The following is a 23,164-nucleotide window of genomic DNA, read 5'->3' on the forward strand; positions in this document are numbered from 1 at the left end:
TATGTATAGACTAGAGGCCCGATGCACGAAGATTCGTGCAAGAATAGGCCTTCCTTCCCCTCGCTGCCGGCACCGCCTTCGCTCCAGCCCAGAGCTGCCTTCCACCTCTTGCCTTGTTGCATCATTTTGCATATTCCCACCTTATTGGCTTTGGGCGCTGCCATCTTTGTTGCGGAGTTATGGTCAATTTGCACACACATCTTTATTAGAAAGGACTAGTGGCCTGGTGCACGAAATTCGTGCACATTAAAAGGGAATTAGCCCTAACTGGTTTGGCTCAGTGGATAGAGCGTCGGCCTGTGGACTGAAGGGTTCCAGGTTCAATTCCAGTCAAGGGCATGTACCTTGGTTGCGGGTATATCCCCAATAGGGGGTGTGCAGGAGGCAGTTGATTGATGTTTCTCTCTCATTGATGTTTCTAACAATCTCTCTCCCTTCCTCTCTATAAAAAAAAAAAAAAAATCAATGAAATATATTTTTAAAAAATAAAAATAAAAAAGGGAATTAATTAGAGAAAATATTTTAATATTGCTATTTGCCCTTTCTCTATAATAGAAGTGTCAGAGATGAAAGAAAATTAGTAAAATGTATATGAAAATCTTCCTCCTGTCAGAGTCTGGGGCATGCCGCAGGACCCAGAGTCAAGTCCCCACCCACCTGCGTGTGCCTCGAAATCGCAAGAGACCCAGACCTGGCCAGCCCCACCCCCACTGGGCGAGATCCAAACCCGTCTGGCCCCACCCCCATCAAGCCCCTCCAGGCAGGGGGTGCAGCCTCAGGTCCCCCGTCAAGCCCCGCCGTGTGGGGGGCACAGCCTCAGGTCCCCTGGCGCACGCCGGGCGGGGGGCACAGCCTCAGGTCCCCCAGCCTGGCACCGGGGTGGGGAGGCGCAACCTGAGGTCCCCCACAGGGTGGGGGGTGTGGCCTGAGGTCCCCCGGCCCGGCACTGGGGTGGGGAGTGTGCCTTGAGGTTCCCCATCAAGCCCCACCAGGAGGGGGGCACAGCCTGAGGTCCCCCAGGCCAGCACTGGGGCTGGGGGCACAGCCTGAGGTCCCCCGGGCCAGCGCCAGGGTGGGGGCACGCCCTGAGGTCCCCTGGCCTGGCACCGGGGTGGAGGGCATAACCTGAGATTCCCCGTCAAGCCCCGCCAGGCGGTGGGTGCGACCTGAGGTCCCTAGTCAAGCCCCACTGGGCGGGGGGCGCAGCCTCAGGTGTCCTGTCCCGCCTGGCTTCATGCAGTCTCAGGTCCCTGCTGATCGCTTGTTATGGGAACCCCGCCTCCGCTGTGGGCGTAGCCATCTTGTGATGGCATGATGGTTAATTTGCATATTACCTCTTTATTACATAGGATAGATAGGAGGGGCTCAGAGATAGCCCAAAGGAAATTTTCCTGCTGGTTTAAACCCTTTGGATAGTGTCTAATGCATTTGCAAAAGCACTGCAACTGCTAATCACTACCATGGCCTCATCTGGCCGACCAGCAACAGGCTACAAATCGATCTTTGTAAAAGGTGTTTGTTTATAATTTATGGAGCTGATAGGAAGGTAGAGCCATCTGCTCCTCCACCATCAGCACTTCTAACCCCTCCCATTCCCTGCTAGGGCATTTTCACTTGGAAATCATTTATAATTAGGAGAAGATTACATTGCAGAGTCTGGAACATGGTGGCTTCCTGCTGTCTTCTGCATCGTTTTTTTTCTCCCCCTGGAGCTGCCCCCCTGAAGCTCTGAAGCAGTTTTGATTTGAAAAAGCCTTTCTTTCTAGCCTTTATTTCCATTCTCTGCTTCACAGCTGACTGCTCCATCATTGTTCCTCACATGTGTTTTTCTTTAAGTGCGGGCAGGTTGCTGGTGCTACAGCTCAGGGATCAAGGACTGTTGGTAAGGTAGCAATTTTCAAGTATGGCCCCAAACCAGCATCAGGGACACCTGGAAAATTGTTAGAAATGCAAATTCTCAGTCCTTTCCCTGATACTGTTTTAAATAAGCCTTCCAGATGATTCTGAGGCAGGTTGGCGCTTGAGACCCACTGTGTGGTAAGGCAAGTCAGCGAGCAGAACAAATATTTACAATGGTGTGTGGTTGCCAGTGTCTGGGGCTACATTTCACTTCACCTTTTTCTCTACCTGTTTACGTTATTATTGAGTCTAAAAAGGATGAGGGGTCCTTGTCATTAGTGCATTTCTTTCTATGGCCCAAGAAAACTAGCAACAGATTTGAGAAATCTCTCCTTACATGAATTAACTCATCAAAATGTCAGCCTCCTGAGAAGCTGCACCAGTAAACTGCAGCATTGACCACTCACCATGGTCACTGAGCATTTCCATTCCCGTGTGGGAAATTAATAGACAACAAGCAGCAAATGTAAGTTGCTAATTGGAGCTTTGAAATAAAAATGGAGTTGTAAACACACCACCCAGTGCTCACTGAAATGAAGCTACCAAATCACTGTGCGCCTTCCACATCCCTTCATTAGGGTAGAAGGGAAAGCGTGCACAGTTTCTGAAACACAGCATGCTGTTGGAGAAGCTCTGTTTTAGTTTTCAGCATTCTCTTTTCATTTTTAATTTGTAAATCTGTCTGTAAGCTCACTGCTGTTAGGGGGAGCAGTTGTGAAATTGGATGGAGTTGCGTGGAGGGGACAGCATTTGCAAGATGGCCATTGACTTGGAATTATCATAATATAGTACAAACACAAAGTGGCTTGGATTTGAGGCTCACAAACTGCTTTTTGTCTATATGCCGTTTTTCATTGACCTAAAGCAAGCTTTCCAGAAGAAGGAAAACCTTACTCGTACTTTCTGCCCCACTCCTGGCTCCTCGTAGAAATTAATATGGGAGTAAGCAATTAATGCTCCTTTTATGTTGGTAGTGCGTTTTGAGGGTCATCATAGGCTCTGTCTGTTTGACTGAATTGTCGGTTAACACACAAATAGAAAAGCCTACTTTCATAAAATACCCACCATGCATTTTTATGTGGATAAAATAGTAACTGCAAAGCTGTCTCAAAGTCCACAGCATCCCATCTCTTTCCCTATTTATTTTCATGTCCTACTTAATATTTATGATTTCTTTACTTTGCTTCTCGTCCTGCTTTTCATGGTTATAATGTAAATTGTCAGTTTTTTTAATCTTTCTAAGAATTGTGCCAACATCAAGGTTAGAACACCGAGACGGATACACTTCGGAAGTTTCCCACTGTTCCTTTGGTTCTGTATCCCCAAATGGAATTGCGTGTCAATCCAGAGAAGGAGGAGGAGATTGTCATCTTTTTGGCAACAGGCTTGGGACCCTGAATAAGGAGCAGACGGCCTCAGTGCTAACTAGATAAATCTAGCCATGCAGGCTAGAGCAGATGGTGGGTTGGAAGATGAGCAGTACAGAGCCCTAATGGTGGCAGTGAGTATTTGGATGTCATTATTTTATTAGTTAGCAAACAGAACCATCCTTGTGGTCCCTCCTCAGTTTTATGCGTAATGGTGTTGTTGGTGTCAGCCCCAGAGAATTGGCACAATAGCCTAATCAATGTGTTCAGATGTCTTTTTTGATCTACTCTGTCATCTCTTGCTTCATTAGTAACACAAGAAAAGGGGGATGAATATAGAGTTTTAGTTTTATCTGAGTCCCTGATTTCATAAGCTTCAAGGCCCCTGAAAAGTATTTCTGTTTTGTTTTCCTTAAGGTAATTTTGTGGTGAAACTTGCCCTTGACCTCCCAGGTCATGTCTTTTGGCTTACTGGACTAGATCACCTGGAATCTGGTGAGGGCAGCTGAGCTTGGCTTTCTTTCTTTTTTCTTTTTTCCCTTTAACCATAATGCTCTGACAGCGGACATCCAAGTAATCTTTGAATAAGAAGAGGAAAGTCTCTCTGCGTGTGTATATAAAATAGACCTAAATGAGACAAAGCCCAAAGCAGCTTGGTCCCTTTGGATGTGTTGTGCTGTTTTGCCTGTGCCATGATGTGGGCACTCTGGTTCCAGGCACACCTCAAGGGTAAGCCACTTCTTCCTGGTAGGGAATTGGAGAAAGATTCAAATGAAAACCAAAACAAAACTACAGGCATAGTCTGCTCATGCAGAGCAGATTCTCCACCTGCAGACATTCCTCCAACACACACCCTCTTACACACACACACACACACACACTCACACTCACACTCACACTCACACTCACACTCACACTCACACTAAAGCCTGCTGCCTGGTGGACCCACTTGTAATTCTCAGTAACTGCCAAGTGCGGACTGGGGCTGCCCATGGATATTGGCTTTGTTTCTCTTTATCCTCACTTGTGGAATTAGGTATTAGTATTAGCAAGGGGCTATTCAGAAGATTGGTGTCTATAAATGTTCCACTTCTCTTAAATGATAAAGTAAGACACAAACTTGTGAAATGACTTCCTTCAAGGTCACAAAGCATGTGTGAATAGGAGTCGCACCCCAAGGAAGTTTACCTGTATCACCTTTTTCCTGGAGTCAGTGGGTTTGCATTTCATTCATCCTGGTTTTGACCTTTTGGACTATAACAGCTGCTGAGTGGCTCTCCAGGAACAATTTATAATAACTTTTTCCTTATCTGATCTCTCAAATGATGTTTCCTAAGTGTGAACTAAGACTCAGCAGGTGATTGTGGTTGTGTTAACTATCTGAAGTTTCATATTAAAGTGGTAGAGGAGACATCTCTTTCCTGTCTCTAGTGTTACTTGTTAATGACATTTGAGTTTGATTAAGCAGCCTTTAGCATTTCTAGAGAGGGTTCAGGCCCTTACAAATTACTTGGACCAGAAATATTTTTAAAATATATTTTTATTGATTTCGAGAGAGAAGAAGGGCGGGGGAGAGAGAAACATCTGTGTGAGAAAGAAACATGGATGGGCTGCCTCCCGCATGCCCCCTACTGGGGATCGAGGCCACAATCCAGGCATGTGCCCTGACCAGCGACCTCAAACAACGGAGCCACACTGGCCAGGGCTTGGCCCAGAATTTTCATCCCATCAACTACAAACATTTTTACCCTCTTTTCTTTCTTTGATGCAGCCTCTGTGAATGTGCTGGTACAGAACTGCAAGATCTACAATGATGCCAGCTGTGACATTTCTGCAGATGGCCAACTCCTGGCAGCTTTCATCCCTAGCAGCCAAAGGGGCTTTCCCGATGAAGGCATCCTGGCAGTGTACTCCTTGGCCCCCCACAACTTGGGTGAAATGCTCTACACCAAGCGATTTGGTAAGGGATAGGAAGCCCAACCTAGTGACAGAGGGATGCTGGTACCTTGGCATGAGCATTCCTAGGGGAGGCATGATTTAGGTGGGAGTAATGGTCTTCACTGGGGCACAGACCAGAGGAAGATTGCTTTGCAGGAGTCCTGCCTGGTAGCATTGCCAAAGAATCTCAGAATAAGAGGCCTCCCTACCACAATAGCATCAGTGATATGCTTCTATTGTGATGGCCAGGAGTAAAGGAGGAACTTTGGTCATGGCTTGGGAAGCGGGCACGCTCATAAACTGTAAGGCAGTTTGGCATTGTGTATTAAAAGCCCCCAAAATGTATTTTCTCTTTGATCCAGTAATTTCACTTCTAAGGAAATAATAAGAAAACTGTACAAAGCTTTATATACAATGATATTCACAGTACTGTTATTTATCATAGAAAAAAATGTGAAATTGGGAAGAGTTGCTTAAATAAGTGATGTGCATTGATAGGACAGAATACCATTCGGCCTTTAAAATGTTCTTACAGAATATTTAATTATGGAAAATGTTCATAATGTGTGAAGTGAAAAAAAATAGATTTCTAAATAGTATTTAAAGTATATCAATTTTTTAAAAATGTGAATCTGTTATGGGTTCCATACAATGGTTAACATTTATTAAGTACTTTCTATATGTCAGACACTATAGTCAGTATTTTACATTATACTCCTCACCACAGTCCTATGTGTTAACCCCATAATGACCAAATGAAGATGGAGGCTGGAGAGAAAGAGAAAAGATTAAGAGGAAAAATTATTTCCTTGTAATAGCAAGAATTCTGGGAAATGGTTCTCTCTTCTCTTGGCCCTCAGGTCCCAATGCCATTTCTGTGAGCCTGTCCCCCATGGGCCGGTACGTAATGGTGGGCTTGGCCTCACGAAGGATCCTGCTGCACCCCTCCACAGAGCACATGGTGGCCCAGGTCTTCAGGCTGCAACAGGCCCATGGTGGCGAGACCTCCATGCGGGTGAGTGTCATTGCTTGTGCTTCTGCTGTACAGCAGCTCTCCTAGGCTTGGCAGGGGAATGAAGGACAATGGGGCGATCTCTGAGCCAGGACCAAAGATATGCTCCTAAGGCATCAGGAAAGGCTACAGTCGGCCCGTGGATGACCAACAGGCTTTACCTTTGGAAGCTGTGGAATATTAAAGGGCAGGAGCTTTCTCACACCCTAGATCATGAGCTGGGTTCCCCAGAGGCTGGAAAGCATTTTTGGATAAAGACCAAACTGAATACTTCCTTGCCTCCACATGAGACCTTTAGTGGAGATACATAAAGATCCCAGTGATATATTTAGCCTACTTAAAACTTTTTTTTCCTTTTTTTTTTTTTTTTTTTGAGAAATCAAGCTATAAAAATACACCTATGAAATGTTCTTTGCTGTGGATTATAATCACGATGAGGACTTTGGGCAGCTGCTGTGCTCTTAATTGCCCTGCCATTTCGGTAGCAGAGGAAGGTCCTATTTAAGACCCTTCCTTGTCAGAGGTGGAGCCCTTCTAAGCCTTTTGGACTCAACTAGACTAGTTTCTGACTGAGCTTCCACATCCCATGGTGGCTCATTTGATCAGGGTTCTGTCAAGGGGAGTCAAGCATTGGAATAGTTCTCTAACTAAATGGTATTTAAGCTCTGTCTCAAGTTAAGAACCTGTGAATTCCCTTAGCACTTTGTGCTGTGCCATTTATAGTTTTATGCACTTGTTTATGTGTTGTTTTGTGCGGTGTGTATGTTTAATCCACCCAGTTAGGTTTAGCATAAGCTCCTTAGGGGCATATCCCCCAGGCCCCTTATTTAATGCTACGCTTACAAATGCCTGGAATGGAAAGCATTTGTTTTAAAAAAAAAAAAACCAGAGTGGCCTCCATTCTGGTCTCCATCTCTCTTCTCCCTCCTAGTTCCTATAGGGACCTTCTATTCAGCTCTGTTGAGCCCCTTTCCAAGCACCTGAATTTAATAAGGCTCTTTCTTGCTAGTGTGCCTTTACCTGGAATCCTCTCTTCTCCCTCAAATCCAACTGCCCACAAGCTCTTCCCCTTCTGTGGAACCTTCCTAAACAAAATTGATCACTCCTTGTGCCACCACCATACCTAGTAGACACACTTATGGTAACACTCATCGTACCACACTGCAATTATTTGTTTCCATGTTACTCTCCTCTCGGGCTGTGAACTCCTTGAGAACAGACAGCTTGTCTGTTTTATCTTTACGTAGTCTGCGTACCTAATAGGGAACCTGACATTTAGGAGAAACAATGAATAAAAGAGTCTCAAGAAAAGTGTCCTCTCTACTCTTGGCATCATAATGACAGGGGAGTTCTGATTCTTGGATTCCATATAAACAGAAATATTTGACATTGAGTGATCAGGAGAGGACTTCATCAAGTCTATTTTCCTATCTAGATATTTGAGAATGGAGTTGAATTTTAGTTTAAATGTTCTTATTTTGCTTATCTTAACCCTTTGCACTCGCTTGCTTTTTTCTCGAGCTGCTACCGATGCTAACCGTGTCGAGTCACACTCGATATCCGAGTGCAAAAGGTTAAACATATTTGGATGGTCAAAGTACCTTGTGTCTGCTTTTTACCACCTAGAATCCTGGTCCCAACAGCTGTTCTTCTAACCCTGCCTAATTAGGGAATAATTGTTTATAATCATCAAGAGACAGGATCTGATTTCGTCAACACTAATGGACATCTCCAGTCTCTTCCGGAAGCCAGGGCTCCTGCCCAACTCCTGGCTAAGGGCAAACGGCTACAGAGTGGGAGCCAAGATGTTGTCACATATGGAGCTGGCAGCTCAGGGAGTGCAGTTGGAGAAGTCTGCTGAGGAGATGCGGTAATTCACTGCTGTCCTGCTAAGGGGCTCAAGGCAACTAGCCAGCTGCTTCGTGCCTCGTGACAAGAGCTATTTTTCAGGCCTCCCAGCGAGGCTTTCTTGATTCTCAATAGGCACCATCTGCTGCTTAGGAGAGGGAGCTGAAGTAACTAGAAAGCTCCCATTTGGGATGTGTTCCTCTCACCCAAGAGACAGGATCCAGGCTTCCCAACAAGGTTTTAGTCGCCTGTCCACCAGTCTGACTGTGAAAGCCCCGTGCTACAGAAAGGTTTCTGGTTTTCTAGGTCTTGGTTGCCCCTTAACGTCCAAAGGCACCAAAGCACTCGGCAAATGTCCCTGAATTCATTCACTGGTGGAAGGGAAGACGCCAGCTTTTTTGGATAGCTGTGCTGTACTACCATTTAAGGCAAGAAGTGCAGTTTTGTCTGAGAACAGGGAGCAAGGGTTTAATGGGACAGTAGAGCATCTCCCTCTTTGCACAGGTAAGTATAGGTGGGTGTCTCCATCTGTAATGTCAAGCTCTGTCCTTGAAGGAATGCTTTTGTGGGTAATGGGCTTGTCCTAGAGCTTCTCTACCCAGAATTCTCCTTCTCTTTGATGTTGCCTCTTGGAATTCACTGTGGTAATATGTTCAGAGAGGTGAGCTTATTGAGCCACAGACATTCCCGAGAGAAGGTCCTCCAGAGCACTGACTTATTGTAATTCCCACTAAGTGACATCTCTCCCCAAGAGATGATCTGTTACACAATCCCATATGAAACCTCTTCTGAAAATGAATTGCTAATCACTATTAGTCTTGGCACATTTATTCTGAGCAGTTCTTCAGACCCCTGGGTCAGTGCTTGTAAACTCTGCTGCTTGGACAACCTGTATTAGAATACATGGGGTCCTTGCACAGGCACCACTTCAGACTTAAAATCGGTAAGAATGGGGCGAGAGGGACCCAGGAATTTGTCTTTGTAAAACAAGCTTTCCAGATGATCCTGATATGCACTTGAGTTTGAGAACTGCTGTTCTTAATGACTACTGTCTTCATTTTAGGTTTCTGCCCTCAGCCTCTTCAAGGCAGAGACACAGTCTCAGGTTTACTTCTTGCGGTCTTGTGTGTGGTGCTTTGATACCACCTTTGGCTACTTTTGTTGCAGGCACAGTTGCACGTATGTCCCATTTCCTACCAAACTTGTAGCTTTCTGGGTGTCCGTGCCTCACCTCCCATCCTTTCTCAGCTGTTGTTACTTCCCAGAGTTCGCCCTTGAATATCTCTGTGCTGGATTCTTTTCTTCCACTGTTGAGTCATTTTAATTTTTATCCTGTTTCTAGGCTCTCATGTCCTTTTGCTATTTCCCTTCTCTGCTTACTGAAGTTAGTCTTCCCAATTTTATTATTATTGGAAAGTCAGGAAGAGTAAGATGAGGCACATACTTTGTCTTCCCCCATCCCTCTGTCCATTCGAAGCTCCTGCGGATCAGATAGGCTACTCTCTGTGATTCAGGGTCTTACTTTCTGTCTGACTCACTAACACTTGAGCCAGGGAGGGCTTTTTGTTCATTTCTGTTTTGTTTTTTAGTTAGGAATTTAGGAATTGCTGAGCTAAAATTTTGCTAAATTCTCAAAACACTAAACTGCTTGTGTTCCCTCTCCGCTTTCATTTTCTAATTGGAACAAGGCACAATATAGTAACAGAAAACTGCAATTAATTTTCTGAAATACTGGCAACTTGCACATTATAACAACTTTGGTTGTAACCAAGTGAAAGCATAATAACAAAAATTAGTGACAAAACCAGAAATAGTCATATACCAAACTGTTCTTCCAGTTTCTATCAGTAATAAGTGCTATTTTACCCTGGAATGGAGGCAGAGTCAGCACCTAGGGGTGGGGGTGGGAAGATGCTGAGTCCTTTTGAGCTAGAAAACAAGAATAGCCCTAGCTGGTTTGGCTCAGTGGATAGAGCATCCGCCTGCGGACCAAAGGGTCCCACATTCAATTCCCGTCAAGGGCATATAACTCGGTTACAGACTCCTCCCCTCGGGCCCTGGTTGGGGTGCGTGCAGGAGGCAATCGATGTGTTTCTCTCACATTGATATTCCTCTCTGTCTTTCCCTCTCTCTTCCACTCTTTCTAAAATCAATGGAAAAAAAAATATCCTGGGGTGAGGATTAAAAAACAAAACAAAAAAAAAAAACACACAAGAATAAGGATTAGTGCTTTCAGCACAGGAATTAACAGGTGGTATGTACTCTTTCTCCCAGGTGCATAGAGCATTCCTCTCACAGGTGGGGGCTGTAGGCATATATAAGTGGTTTAATACGAACCGCAAAGGACCCTGGTCACATAAACCCTGTAGCTCCAAGAGGCACTGGTTGCTTGGATCTCACCGGTGCGGATTTGCTTTTCCTCTCTGCTCTCTCTTATTGACAGAGTGATAAACAGGACACTTCCTTTGACTTGAGTGGGAGTAGAAGCTCTAGGACAGAAAGTAGTTTAGCTCTGCTTTCTCCTTGAAACAGCTTTGTGCTCTTGAAGACAGCCTCAAATACTGAGAGGTCAATTTGGTTTAAAGCTTTTTTTTTGTGGCTATTCGGTAAAATTGTATTCAAGTGTTGAACGACTTACCTACATAGATCATTAGTTTGGAGTGGATGTTAGAAGGCATTTCCCTCATCCCCTCTTTCTTCCTTCCTCTCTCCCTATTTAAGAAAAAAAAGTATTGATATTTAGAAAGAGGGGAAAGGAGAGAGACAGAAACGTTGATCGGCTTCCTCCTCCACGTCCTCTCCCCCCCTTCCCCCCCCCCCGCCTTTACGCCCCCCGCTGGGAACGGAGCCTGCAACCCGGGCACGTGCCCTGCCCAGGAATGGAACCAGTTGACCTCTTGGTGCATGAGTCGACACTCAACCACTGAGCAACACCGGCCAGGCTCTCCCCTATTTTTTTCTCCTCTCTCTCTTCCTGTTCACTCCCTTTCCCCCCACTTCTTGACCTTAAGAGTTCTTGGACTGTTTTGTATGCCATCTCTGCAGAGTGTTTTAGCTCTAGAGATATGCATCCCTCTCTCTCTCAACAGGCCCTAGGCAGCAGGGAGAAAAAGCAGCTTTGTTACCATTTTTTACAACTTACTTGCATCTAGCTGGGCTGTAGTTCTCAATGTGTGTTCCTCTGGGACCACATCAGCATCACCTGGGAGCTTGACAGAAACGCAGTCTCTGCCCACCTGAGACCTGCTGAATCAGAAGCTCTGGGGGTGGGGCCCAGCCATCCTTGTTTTACCAATTGCTCCAAATGACTGCAGAGAACAAAATACATGGGTATTCTAGTTAGACCTTGCCTGTCGATTTAGCTTTGTCCTTTTTCCTTTTTGTGCTCGCCCTGTCTCTTACCCTGTCTCTGGAACCTCATCTGGTTTACTTGTATGGCTTCTATTAACCAGATCTTTCAGATATTTCCAGGAGGTTGAGAGATTTATGAGAACCTCCTGCCATAAGGATTCCAGGCATTTAGGATCATGCTAGCTAGCATCTTAATGTGTTGGTTCTTTAAGGACTAATGCTGTGAGACCTCTTTCCAATTCTGATTAAACTTCTTACCTGCCCACACTTGACTTTACTCAGGCTCTTCACGCTCATGCCTGTTTGTGTGTTACAGAATACAGAGATGCTTTGGCCAAAAAGTGAGAAGCAGAAATATCTTTATCTTTCTCCCAGGCCCTTCCCCATCTGAAGGAGTATTTCTTGAGTTCTTTTTTCCAATGTTCAACTCACTGTTATCCTTGGATGGGAGATGTCACTATGATACCTACTAAAAGGCATCTTAGTGTCACCACAAGAAGTAAACCTGAGACTGTGTCTCGGCTAACTAAGAAACATTAGTTGGCTTTCTTTCTTTTATACCATATCTCAGCCATCTTCACGGAGCCTAGTGATGACTGTTCATTAAATGTTCATTAAAATGAACCACAAAAAAAGGCTTGATATCCAGAATGCTCAGATTAGTCAGAACTGTATTGTAGCTTAGATTCTGGGTCCAGATGGGTGTCCAGTGCTGTCAGCAGTGACCAGCATTTATGTGACTAACATGTTTCGGCTCTTTTAGCCTGTCTTAGCTCCATTCTTTAATATGGTTCCCTCTTTGCCCTGAATTTAGCCTGTGATATAATCCAATCTTTTATACTTCCTGAGATTGTAAAAATTTGATTTTCAAAAGAACCCTAGAACTCTAATTCAATCCAGAGTATTCTCCAGAAATCTAAGAGAACCAAGCCTCGTAATCTTGACTGGCCTCGGAGTGGCAAAAACCCAAAATGAAGATAAATTTTATTTTTATATCCTGGAAGGGTACTATTTCTTCAAGGGGAGATTAGGATAAAAGAGACAGCTTTGTTGTCACGAGTGATTTACTCCTTCCTAAGATTTTGTCCTCATTAATTTTCTTAAAGCTGCCTGTCAGTTTATTAAAAGCTGCTTCCGCTGCAATTATCTTAAAGTTGACTTCTGAGATGTGGTACAAAGCATCTATCCTCAAAAAGTTCCTTTCTTTAGCACATTGTGGGGAAGGGGGGAGTATGGGATACGTCAGGGATGTCTCTGATGCATTTTGTCAGAGAAGGAAGGGGGCAAGATGAACATTTTAAAATAACATTAGAGCTGCAACCAAAGTCATTAATTTAGTCAGATTTTTCCATGACAGATTCCTCCAACTCCAACAATGTCTTTCCTCCATGGTCTCTTAGTAGAGTTCAGTCTGTACTGCATTTTATTCTTTTCACTCAACAGAGTTTTAGTGAACCCTGCCATACGCCAGGTGCTTTGCCAGGTCTGGGAATGCAGTGAACAGAAGGGACCTGCTCCTGCTCCTCGGGCGCGTACCTGTTAGGGGACTGGCTTCCTCATTGGTTTCACTGCTGTGTTCCCAGCCTCACTGTGCTCCGAACACAGGAGGCACTCTCGTTTGTCCCAGGAACGCGTGTCGCTTTGAAATCTGTGTGCCATGTATTTCTTGTGCATACATGAGCATACATCCCTACTCACTACCACCATCAGTGTGCCTAGCATGTGACTCAGAAAACAGTGACTGAACAAAAGTATTGAGATGTGAAATCCTTATGAAAATAGGATGTGTCTTTCTCATTTCCGCAATTCTGCCCAATACCAGTGAGTTTCTCAGGTTCTAGTCTGAGTGAAATGTGGTAATAGGTTCTCAGTAGATTGGTTCAAAAGTGAAAGACAAAACATTTTTTATTTTTTCAAGAATTGGTAGGAGAGCCCTAGCCGGTTTGGCTCAGTGGATAGAGCGTTGGCCTGCGGACTGAAGGGTCCCGGGTTCGATTCCGGCCAAGGGCATGTACCTTCGTTGTGGGCACATCCCCAGTAGGGGCTGTGCTAGGAGGCAGCTGATCGATGTTTCTAACTCTCTATCCCTCTCTCTTCCTCTCTGTAATAAATAAATAAAATATATTTAAAAAAAAAAAAAAGAATTGGTAGGAGAGCCCTAGCCGGTTTTGCTCAGTGGATAGAGCGTTGGCCTGCGGACTGAAGGGTCCCAGGTTCGATTCCGGCCAAGGGCACATGCCTGGGTTGTGGGCTCGATCCCCAGTAGGGGGTGAGCCAGAGGCAGCTGATCAATGATTCTCATCATTGATGTTTCTATCTCTCTATCCCTCTCCCTCTCTAAAATCAATTTTAAAAAATAAAAAAAAAAAAAGAATTGGTAGGAGAACCTACCTGAAAGTATTTTAATGTATATTTTGCCCTGTAATTGTTCCAAAATATATTGAATGTTGAAATATATTGAAAGACTCTTATCTAAGGTAATTATCTAGAACGGCTACTCATTTGGCCTTTACCTTTGAGATTTGAAAGCCGAGGAAGTTCAAGAACTGTCCTGTGCTTGGAGATGTGGGAACAGAAAGAAGTAATTATTTTCATTCCTAGGAGTTCCAAGAGCAGCGAGGGCCTCAGTATTTCATTTAGCACAGAAGTAAGTTCCTCGGCTGAAGTAATCTCTGTGGTTTGATCCTGATGCTCAAGGGTGGCTTTTGGCCATCAAGCCGATTGAAAAAGAAAATGCTTGTCCTCTGACTGTCCTTGGGATCCTCTGACTGTCCTTGGGATCCTCTGACTGTCCTTGGGATCTCCTTGAGAGAAACAAATGAATAAGACAAAGTTTACAGCTCATAGGATGTTGGCTTGAAACGACAGCACGTTGTCAGTAGCAGCCGAGGGCCACAGACTCCAAGGAGTGCTTTAGTTTGCACAAGGGTCATCGGGCAGATTTATTCCTGCTGCAACTGAATAAAGGAGAGAATTAGGTGACTTAGTATTCTGATTCTTGTTTTAAAATATCCACTATAAAGTCAACATTCTGTGAGTTCTAAACTCCAGTGCAGAATATAAAGAAGGCTTGGAGCCAGGAAAAGAAATTAGAGTTTCTGGAAAACAATCAGATTTTCCTAGAGGATGGAGAAACTCCAATAATTCATGAATCTAAGCAAATCAAGAGCTCGAAAGGAAGGATAAGTGACCATAGCATCCTCCCCCCGGGCTGCACTGAGGTGTGTGCATTTCTCAGCCTGTGACAAGATGCGCAGCCGTTCGTTTCCAAAGGAAAGGCCACCTGTCTCTTAGCACCTGCTTCGCATTGATTTTCCCCGCTTCACAGAGTTCGTTCTCCTCTAGTAACCCCTCTAGAAGCTTAAAGCTTCCCTTGATTCCCATCACTACCCAGAAAGCATTTCTCTTCCACACAGTCCTTCTCTTTCTCTAAGCCCCCTTGGCTCACGCCTTCTCCCATGGACCTTCCAGCCCATTTCCCATTGTCCCCTCCTTCCAGGCAGCTCCATGGTCTTAGTTAAAACAAGGGAGGTCTGCCGACTGCACTCAACCTCTTGCCAACATGGCGAGGTTCCAGCTTTACAGATGATGTGATCCCCAAATGTAAACAACATAACCACAAAGTCTTTTCTTTTAGCTTCTTATCTGGGCTGATCTGAGCAGTGCAGTATGCTGCTTGGACTAATGGTCTGAGCTTTATTGACACGAGGTAGAAGATAAAGTATTTTGGCGAGGGCAGCAATACATTTTTCCTCTAAATTTTAAAAGGTTGTAGAGAAAGATTTCCCACTGAGCTCCTCTGACTGCCTCTCATTCTTTTCCTGTATCTTTGAACAAGAAACAGGACCACTTTAGTTTTGATCTGGGAAGTCTGAGTTTGAGGGTGTGGAGGGGCAGTAGTATATCTTGTCTTGGACCCCAGAAGTGGAAGAATTATCTTCTCCCACACCCATAGAACCATACTGATCTTGGCGACCTGCCTCATTCTCTGTTGCCGTGCTGATGGCATTGACTCTAAAAGATTGGTTCCTTCTAGCCTATTGATTCCAATTTCCTTCCTAGATGTTAGACAGAAATGAGAATAGCTTGGGGAGGGGGCTTTGTCAGCATTTGTCATACACCAGGGAACAGCTGCAGCTGAGACAGGTGAACCCTGGACTCTGCCAGCGATCAGCATCTGGGTTTTGTATCTAGACCCACAAAAGGCCCCCAGGTCCGGATTCTCCTCCTTCAGTGTAATGGACTTTGGTGGTCTACCTTCATGGGGTGTCACTTTTGTCAGAGAGACAAGGGGATTTTTGACAGGCCACCAGATTTATCCTTAACATCCCCATTCGGAGCTTCAGGGCACCTGACCAGTGTTAAGGAAACCTTTACTTGATATATCTGGGTTGCCTTTAAGTGAAGTCCAGAGCTGTTCTTGACACTATCTTAGATCTTCCTTCTTGTCTGCGCTGACAAACAGAGCCAGAGTCAGTCCCCATTGAAATATGAAAGGAGACCCACAGAATACCCAGTCCCTGGTTGGAAAGACTGGTGGCCAAAACCATAAATGGCTAGGGAGTAGCCAGCACTGTCTGATCATCTATCAGGGTTGGAGACCTTATTGCCCAGATGTTCTCTTGTCCCTAGGGCTGACTAGGGAGGAGTATTTCCCCTCAGTGAGGAGCTTTGAGAGCTGTGAAACTCTGGCCAGAGAAACGAGTGTAAACTACATCTGAGTGGTTTTCAAAATGGGCCAGAATCTTATTCCTTTAGTCCTTTCGTTTCAGGCATGTATGAAGTATTGCACTAGATCAGTGATCGGCAAACTCAATAGTCAACAGAGCCAAATATCAACAGTACAACGAATGAAATTTCTTTTGAGAGCCAAATTTTTTAAACTTAAACTTTTTCTAACGCCACTTCTTCAAAATAGACTCACCCAGGCCGTGGTATTTTGTGGAAGAGCCACACTCAAGGGGCCAAAAAGCCGCATGTGGCTCGCGAGCCGCAATTTGCTGACCACTGCACTAGATGACCTCCCGGGACCTGTTATCCCTACTCATCCTTCACTCTCATTCCCTCTCCCCCCTCCCGCCCATTACTGTTTGCACTCATCCCATCCCCACATTAGAGCGTGATAAGCAAGCATGTGCTTATCAGGAGTCCTGGAGGCTGCTGATCTTCATGTGGCGTTTTCTGGCTTCCTGCCACAAAGCAGGATTTAGTCTGATACCCAGACATTGAAGGAGGTGGGCACTTGGGAGCTGACTTTTCAACATCGTTTAAGGACTGAGGGGTGAGAGTCGGGGAGGGGGCAGGGCTGCCATAGCCAGAGGACAAATCGGTGCCCATGACTTTTAGAGCCATGGAGGTTGTGAATGTCTGTGCAGTGGGGTCTGGGCCTCATCTCTTAATTACTTCTCTCCAGTTTCTCTCATCTTGTTTCACCTAAGGTGGGTCATTTGTCATACTAGCCTCTTGAGGTTTTGTCCCCAAAGCAAGTTCCTGTATTTAGAAGTAAGTTGATAGTATTTGCTTGTGAATCCCTCTGAGCAATAACTATAAAAGGTAAATTTGTGACTTGTGAGAGGCTTGTTTGCTTCTTTCCTGATCTGGAACATTTCTAGAAAAGAGTTCACTTAGCCCTGCTAGCGTGACTCCTTGGTTGAGCATCGACCTATGAACCAAGAGGTCACAGTTAGATTCCCGGTCAGGTCATATGCCTGGGTTGCAGGCTCAACCCCTAGTCGGGGACGTGCAGGAGGCAGCCAATCAGTGATTCTCATCGATATTTCTCTCCCTCTCCCTCTCCTTTCCTCTCTGATATCAATAAAAATATATTTTAAAAAAGGAAAGAGTACACTTACATTTTTGAGACACCCATAAAAAACGTAGCACAGCCTTCAAGCATCTGACTTACTAACCTTATTACCCACTTCTTGCAAGAGCACTTTATCTGGCCCTTCTGCCCCATTCCCTGCAATTATGAATCATGATTTTAGGAGAGAGACTGTTGTAAGGCCCATGTATACCAAGGCTCCCCTCATCTAATGCACTGAAATGAATGCTATTCCTCCTCTACTGTGGGTGTACCCCCACTCACACCATCTGACCTTTGGGAAAAGGAAAAATCAACAGATTGATTTCAGCCACAATTGTCTTATCACAACCACTTTCTCCTTTAAGTGTGAATACCAAGTCATATTTAACCTATGACCTCTAGGAGGGACAGAAGCCATTGCTTCTCTTCTGGGAATTCGAAAACCTCTGCGGGAAAGGATGAAGGCACCACGCTCCATCCCCTGATTTGAAGGGAAAGGATTGATTAGGAGCAAAGGGAAAAGACTGGTGTCACCATCTCCATGGACAGTCAGCAATGAAGCTGGTGGAGGGAAGAGGACATGAATTTCTTCAGGGCTCCTGCCAGATGTACATGTGCAAGGAAGAGATTATCTCAAGGCCAAGCAGCCATGTTCTAGATAACTAGTTTAGAGATGCATATACTCTTCACTGGGCTCTTTTTTTAGAAGGCTCCTCAGTTAGACCAGAGATTTAGGGAACCCTGGCCAATTCTGACATTTGGAGTTGAGTTAGTCAGGCGGGGCATGGGAGGTTTTTCATGCAGCAGCTGTGGGGCAGTCTCGTGCCTCAAACCAGAGCCAGTTCATCTCCGACAGAGACCGGTTCACCCTCAGGACATAGCAGGGCCATTCTGGCAGTGTGCCCGGGCACGTTTGTTCAGCACCACAGCACCGGGAAATCATTCATGGCAGGGTTCTCTGTCAGTATGCTGAGAACACATGCTATTCTAGAGACTGTCGGGAGAAGGCCTTTCGGATAAATCCCAAGGTGCATGGTCGAGCAGTACTAAATCCAGGACTTCTTATGACTCGATGTGTGTACATGCAGTGGGCCCCTACTCAATTTTTACTTCTTTTTCCTTTTTTTAATCTATCAGGCTAATCAGAAAAATAACTATTGGCCCTAACCGGTTTGGCTCAGGGGATAGAGCGTCTGCCTGCGGACTGAAGGGTCCCAGGTTCGATTCTGGTCAAGGGCATGTACCTTGGTTGCGGGCACATTCCCAGTAGGGGGTGTGCAGGAGGCAGCTGATCAATGTTTCCCTCTCATTGATGTTTCTAACTCTCTATCCCTCTCCCTTCCTCTCTGTAAAAAAAATTAATAAAATATATTTTTTTAAAAAAGAAAGAAAAATAACTATTGTACCACCCTAAATTCACTTTTAAATATTACTTTCTAACTCACTCTTCATCTGGTCTCTTTTGTCTCTTCCGTCAGTCCTTACAGACAGGTAAAGGCAGATGAAGTTCACTCCTACTTACTGATTAAAGCCTGAGGAAGCTTAAAGGGAGAAACACCATATTGACTAAAATTCCAGTTGCGGATTCTCTGCTTCATGTCCTTTTCAAAGGCCCTGACAACCTTTCTTTTTTTGTTGTTTTGTTTGTTTGTTTTTGTTTTTTTAATTTCTTTATTGATTAAGGTGTCACATATTTGTCCTCATCCCCTCATTCCCATCCCACACCCCTCCCCACGGATGCCCCAACCCCCTGACAACCTTTCTTGAAGTCCCAGATGCAGGTCCCTGGTAGTAATAACAACACTTGCCATTTATAAGATTGCATCATGCCAGGCATTTTCTGTACATCTTCTTCCCCCCCCCCCCCCCCCCCGCCCCAATCTCCAATTATTTGAATGTTGGCGCTCTTTTTAAACTGAGATCTGGGAAAGTTGTGGTGCAGTGACATCAGGACTCAAACCCAAGTCTTTCAAATTCTGAAATCGACGTCCTTCGTCTTCCACGGCCCTGCCCTATCTGACTAACATCGTGTAGACCAGTGACCAAAGAGACTGGCGGCTTTCTTTCACCTTCACCTTCAGCTCAAACCCTAGCCATAGCTGAGCTGCCCCTGGGAAAACAGTAGCTTTGGAAAGATGCAGGCTGTTGAAAGGAGACACTCTTTCTTTGAGAAATGGAAATGAACCATTTAATGGTGATTTGCATAAGTAGAAAGAAATCATGTACCTGTGTGTTCAAGATCCCTCTCTGCCCTGCTTTCTACACCTTATTGCACCTTTGAACATTGCTTTTATTTAGATGAATTCAGAGTGTTCTCGCCTTAGCTGGTTTGGCTCGGTGGATAGAGCATCGGACTGTGGACTAAAGGGTTCCAAGTTCCATTCCAGTCAAGGGCACATGCCCGGGTTGCAGGCTCTATCCCCAGTAGGGGGCGTGCAGGAGGAAGCCAATCCATGATTCTCTCTCATCATTGATGTTTCTATTTCTCCCTCTCCCTTCCTCTCTGAAATAAAAATATATTTTTAAAAAGAAGAGAAAAAATAAACTGCATTCTTAAAAAAACAAGTGTTCTCCATTGTTATCCTCCCTCCCCATTCCCTTCAATTCCCCATTGCTGTGCGAGCACTGTGATTTCCATGGTGACGGGACCACCAGTTGAACTTGGCTCTCACTGGTTTATCTGGTCAGAGGACAGTTAGGGGCTGTGCTTCCAGGTGAGCTGAACTCTGAATGGGGCTTTCCAGGGGGTTGCCTTAAAGCAGTGATGTGAGCAGTGCTACATGGCTGTAAGGAAAGCACAACTAAGCTTCATGCAGAAAAGCCCAAGCTTGCCCCTGCTATTTCTTGAAAGAGTCCTAGCCCTCTCCTCCCCTCTACTACCCCAAGTTCTCAAATTTGTGTTAGGAGTCATCCATTCCCAGCCTAACCATCTCCTTCCTCCCTGTACTTAGCTTGCTTCAGGCCATAGAAGGGACTTTGTTTCTCCCTGGATTTTGTTATTCTTGATAACAAATTGTTTCTCCTCCCTTTCTCTTTTCTTCCCTCTTTCTCCCCCACCAGAGAGTTTTCAACGTCCTTTATCCCATGCCTGCTGACCAGCGGAGACATGTCAGCATCAACTCTGCCCGCTGGCTGCCTGAGCCTGGGCTCGGCCTGGCCTATGGTACCAACAAGGGAGACCTGGTGATCTGCCGACCAGAGTGAGTGGTTCAGGGGCTGGTCGGGTGGATGTGGAGGGGTCATCGGGGCTGTAGGCTGGAATAATCAGCATTCACCTATGGATCTAGCTGGTGAGGGGGGGTCTTTTAGAGGAGAAGTCTAAATTCTGCTAGAGCCTGCCTCATTCTCATTGTCACTCCTTAAAAGGTCCTTTTCACTCAACAGATGGTAGGGTTAGCTCTCCTTTCCAGAAATCTTCAAAAGACTGGTTTAGTTATTTTGTCTGTTAAATCAAAAGCAGTATGTTTTGTTTGTTTCCCCTTGTTCTCTGGTGATAATAAAAGTTTCTCTGCGGTCAAAAGCATAGATATCAAATACTCTTTTCTAAAACCTTTTTGAAATAGCCAACAGGTAATCTTAGGTATGTGTAAAATGCCTTAGAAATGAACTTAAGAAATAAAATTGGGAATAAGGTGTTGTTAAAGCCCTAATTTTTAATATATTTTTATTGATTTCAGAGAGGAAGGAAGAGAGAGAGAGAAACATCAGTGATGAAAGAGAATCACTGATTGGCTGCCTCCTGCACCCCCACACTGGAGATGGAACCCGAGACCCTTCAGTCCACAGGCTGACACTCTATCCACTGAGCCAAACGGGCTAGGGATAAAGCCCTAATTTGTCAAGCCACTGATCTCTAACCACCTGGCTCTGTCTGTGTCCTGCCTGTTTTCCTTTTTGCTGGAGGCTCTGGCTCATAATAGAAAAGGCAGATTGAAAAGTGCAATTTAAAAATTGAAATGGCCCTGGCCTGTGTTGCTCATTGGTTGGAGCATGATCCCACACACTGAAGGGTCTCAGGTTTGATTCCTGGTCGAGGGCATATACCTGGGTTGCAGGTCCGGTTGGGGCACATGTGTGAAGCAACCAATCAATAATATGTCTCTCTCACATTGATGTACCTGTCTCTCTGTCCTACCCCCTCCTCCCTCCCTCCCTTCCACTCTCTCTAAAAATCAATGGAAAAAATATCCTCGGGTGAGGATTAACAACAAAAATCAAAATGATTACTATCTGGTCTTGGAGTAGGGAGTAGGAGGGGACACAGACCAAAGCATTTCTGTCTTCAGTCCTGATGACACTCCTTCCCCTTCCTCTGGCTTTTTGGAGGATAGAGGTCTTTAGGCAGGACCCTGGGAGTCAGCCAGGTCTGTCATCAATTTCCATACCCATCCAGGTGGGGAGTGCGAAGCTCTGTGCTTCAGTGCAGATCAAGCTGACTGCGGTGTGGGCCGCTGCAGGGTTCCAGCTTACTAACTGCCACTCCTGCTCCAGGCCATCCTAATGCTGCCCTTCACTGAGTATAGAGTCTCCGTGGGTGTTCTACAGATCACAGAGCACATGGGACTGTCTGGTAGGGTCTCTGGAAGTGTCCATGCTGTCTTTTGCTAGGGCCCTTGATGATTTTTCCAGGGTCTGTATTTGGGTCAGTTCTTATAGCCTGGTGATTGAGCCCTTAGTTGAGCTAGATTATTGGTCCAGGAGAAAGAAAACTTGGTTCTAAGGGCAGCTCATTCCATTTGGAATTTTCAGGGCCCCTCTCAAAGAGAAGCTGCTGCCCAGCCAGTGTGGCTCAGTGGTTGAGCATTGACCTATGAACCAGGAGGTCACGGTTCAATTCCTGGTCAGAGCAAATGCCCGGGTTGCAGACCTCCTCCTTAGTAGGGGGCACGCAGGGGGCAGCCAATTGATGATTCTCTCTCATCATTGATGTTTCTGTCTCTCTCTCTCCCTTCCTCTCTAAGATCAATAAAAATATATTTAAAGAAAAAAGAGAGAGGCTGCTGTCTGAACCTGACCTGGTCAAGCTGCTCTTGGAGCTGGCAGACTACTTGGTCTGCAGGCCGTGCTCTCCTCGGGCTCTGTGCCCAGAGAGCCCCTTCCACGAGCTCCTGTGCCTTTCCGGAGCCCAGCCTGCCTGTCATGACTGTGCCACCATCAGCCTAGGCACTGGGTCTGTTCCTTTCTGCTCTCACCTTGGCTGCCCATAGTCCCAGGATCTGTCTGCCCTGAAATACTTACTTTTCCCAAAGTACATGAGTCTGATTATCTTGTATCTTCCTCTTTTCTTCGGAATTCATAGGCATGTTTTCCAAAGCTGGCCCAGAATTCTGGACTTTAATTTTATTCTTAAGAACATGGTAGTTACAGGCCTTTCTTTCCTGTTTCTCCAAGACATCCTTCCTCAGCATTGTTGTCTTCTCTAGGGATCCAGCCACTAACCTTCCTCCCAGCCCCCACCCCTTGCAGACGTGATCTGCTCTCACAGAGGCAGAATCTCTATCTCCAGTTAGTCGTGGCCCCCCGAGGACTGTGATGTCTGAAACCCCAGCCCACGTACTTGGTGTGAGTCATAGACACCTCAGGGAAGCATGAAGCTGGCTTTGGCCTATCTTTCCTCACCATATGTCGTCTTCAGCAGCCAGAGCCTCAGCAGGCCAAAGCCATCTTGGACTGCTTGGGGAACTCTCTTACCACCAGGAACTGAAGCCTCTTTTGTGAGCAGGGTGGCATTTGACACAGAAAACAGCGTCCCATCACAAATCAAGTCGTGTTGGACTGAGAGAGAGCTACCTTAGGCCGACCTATTTCAGTGTTGCTGTTTTTCCTCATTTCTTGGGTCGTGTTGGCAAATGCCCCAAACCTTAGGGCTGGACATTTAAAGGTACCATGTAAATTAAGACGGACGGACTTTGTCCTAAGTCATTCAAAGCTTCTCCAGTTCTG

At 45.4% G+C, this 23,164-nt stretch overlaps 1 protein-coding gene across 5 annotated transcripts in view; it reads left to right on the forward strand.

Moving 5' to 3' along the window:
• AMBRA1 (autophagy and beclin 1 regulator 1) overlaps nucleotides 1-23,164 on the forward strand; it is a 171,461-nt gene that overhangs the window by 132,696 nt on the left and 15,601 nt on the right. For all 5 annotated transcript variants that reach the window (XM_054724711.1, XM_054724713.1, XM_054724712.1 and 2 more), the window contains 3 exons: nucleotides 5,038-5,226; nucleotides 6,065-6,219; nucleotides 20,282-20,421. In XM_054724711.1, the coding sequence (XP_054580686.1) occupies nucleotides 5,038-5,226; nucleotides 6,065-6,219; nucleotides 20,282-20,421 (484 nt within the window). The remainder of the gene's footprint in view (nucleotides 1-5,037; nucleotides 5,227-6,064; nucleotides 6,220-20,281; nucleotides 20,422-23,164) is intronic.

This window comes from Eptesicus fuscus, chromosome 13 (assembly GCF_027574615.1).
Source record: "Eptesicus fuscus isolate TK198812 chromosome 13, DD_ASM_mEF_20220401, whole genome shotgun sequence".
Lineage (NCBI taxonomy): Eukaryota > Metazoa > Chordata > Mammalia > Chiroptera > Vespertilionidae > Eptesicus > Eptesicus fuscus.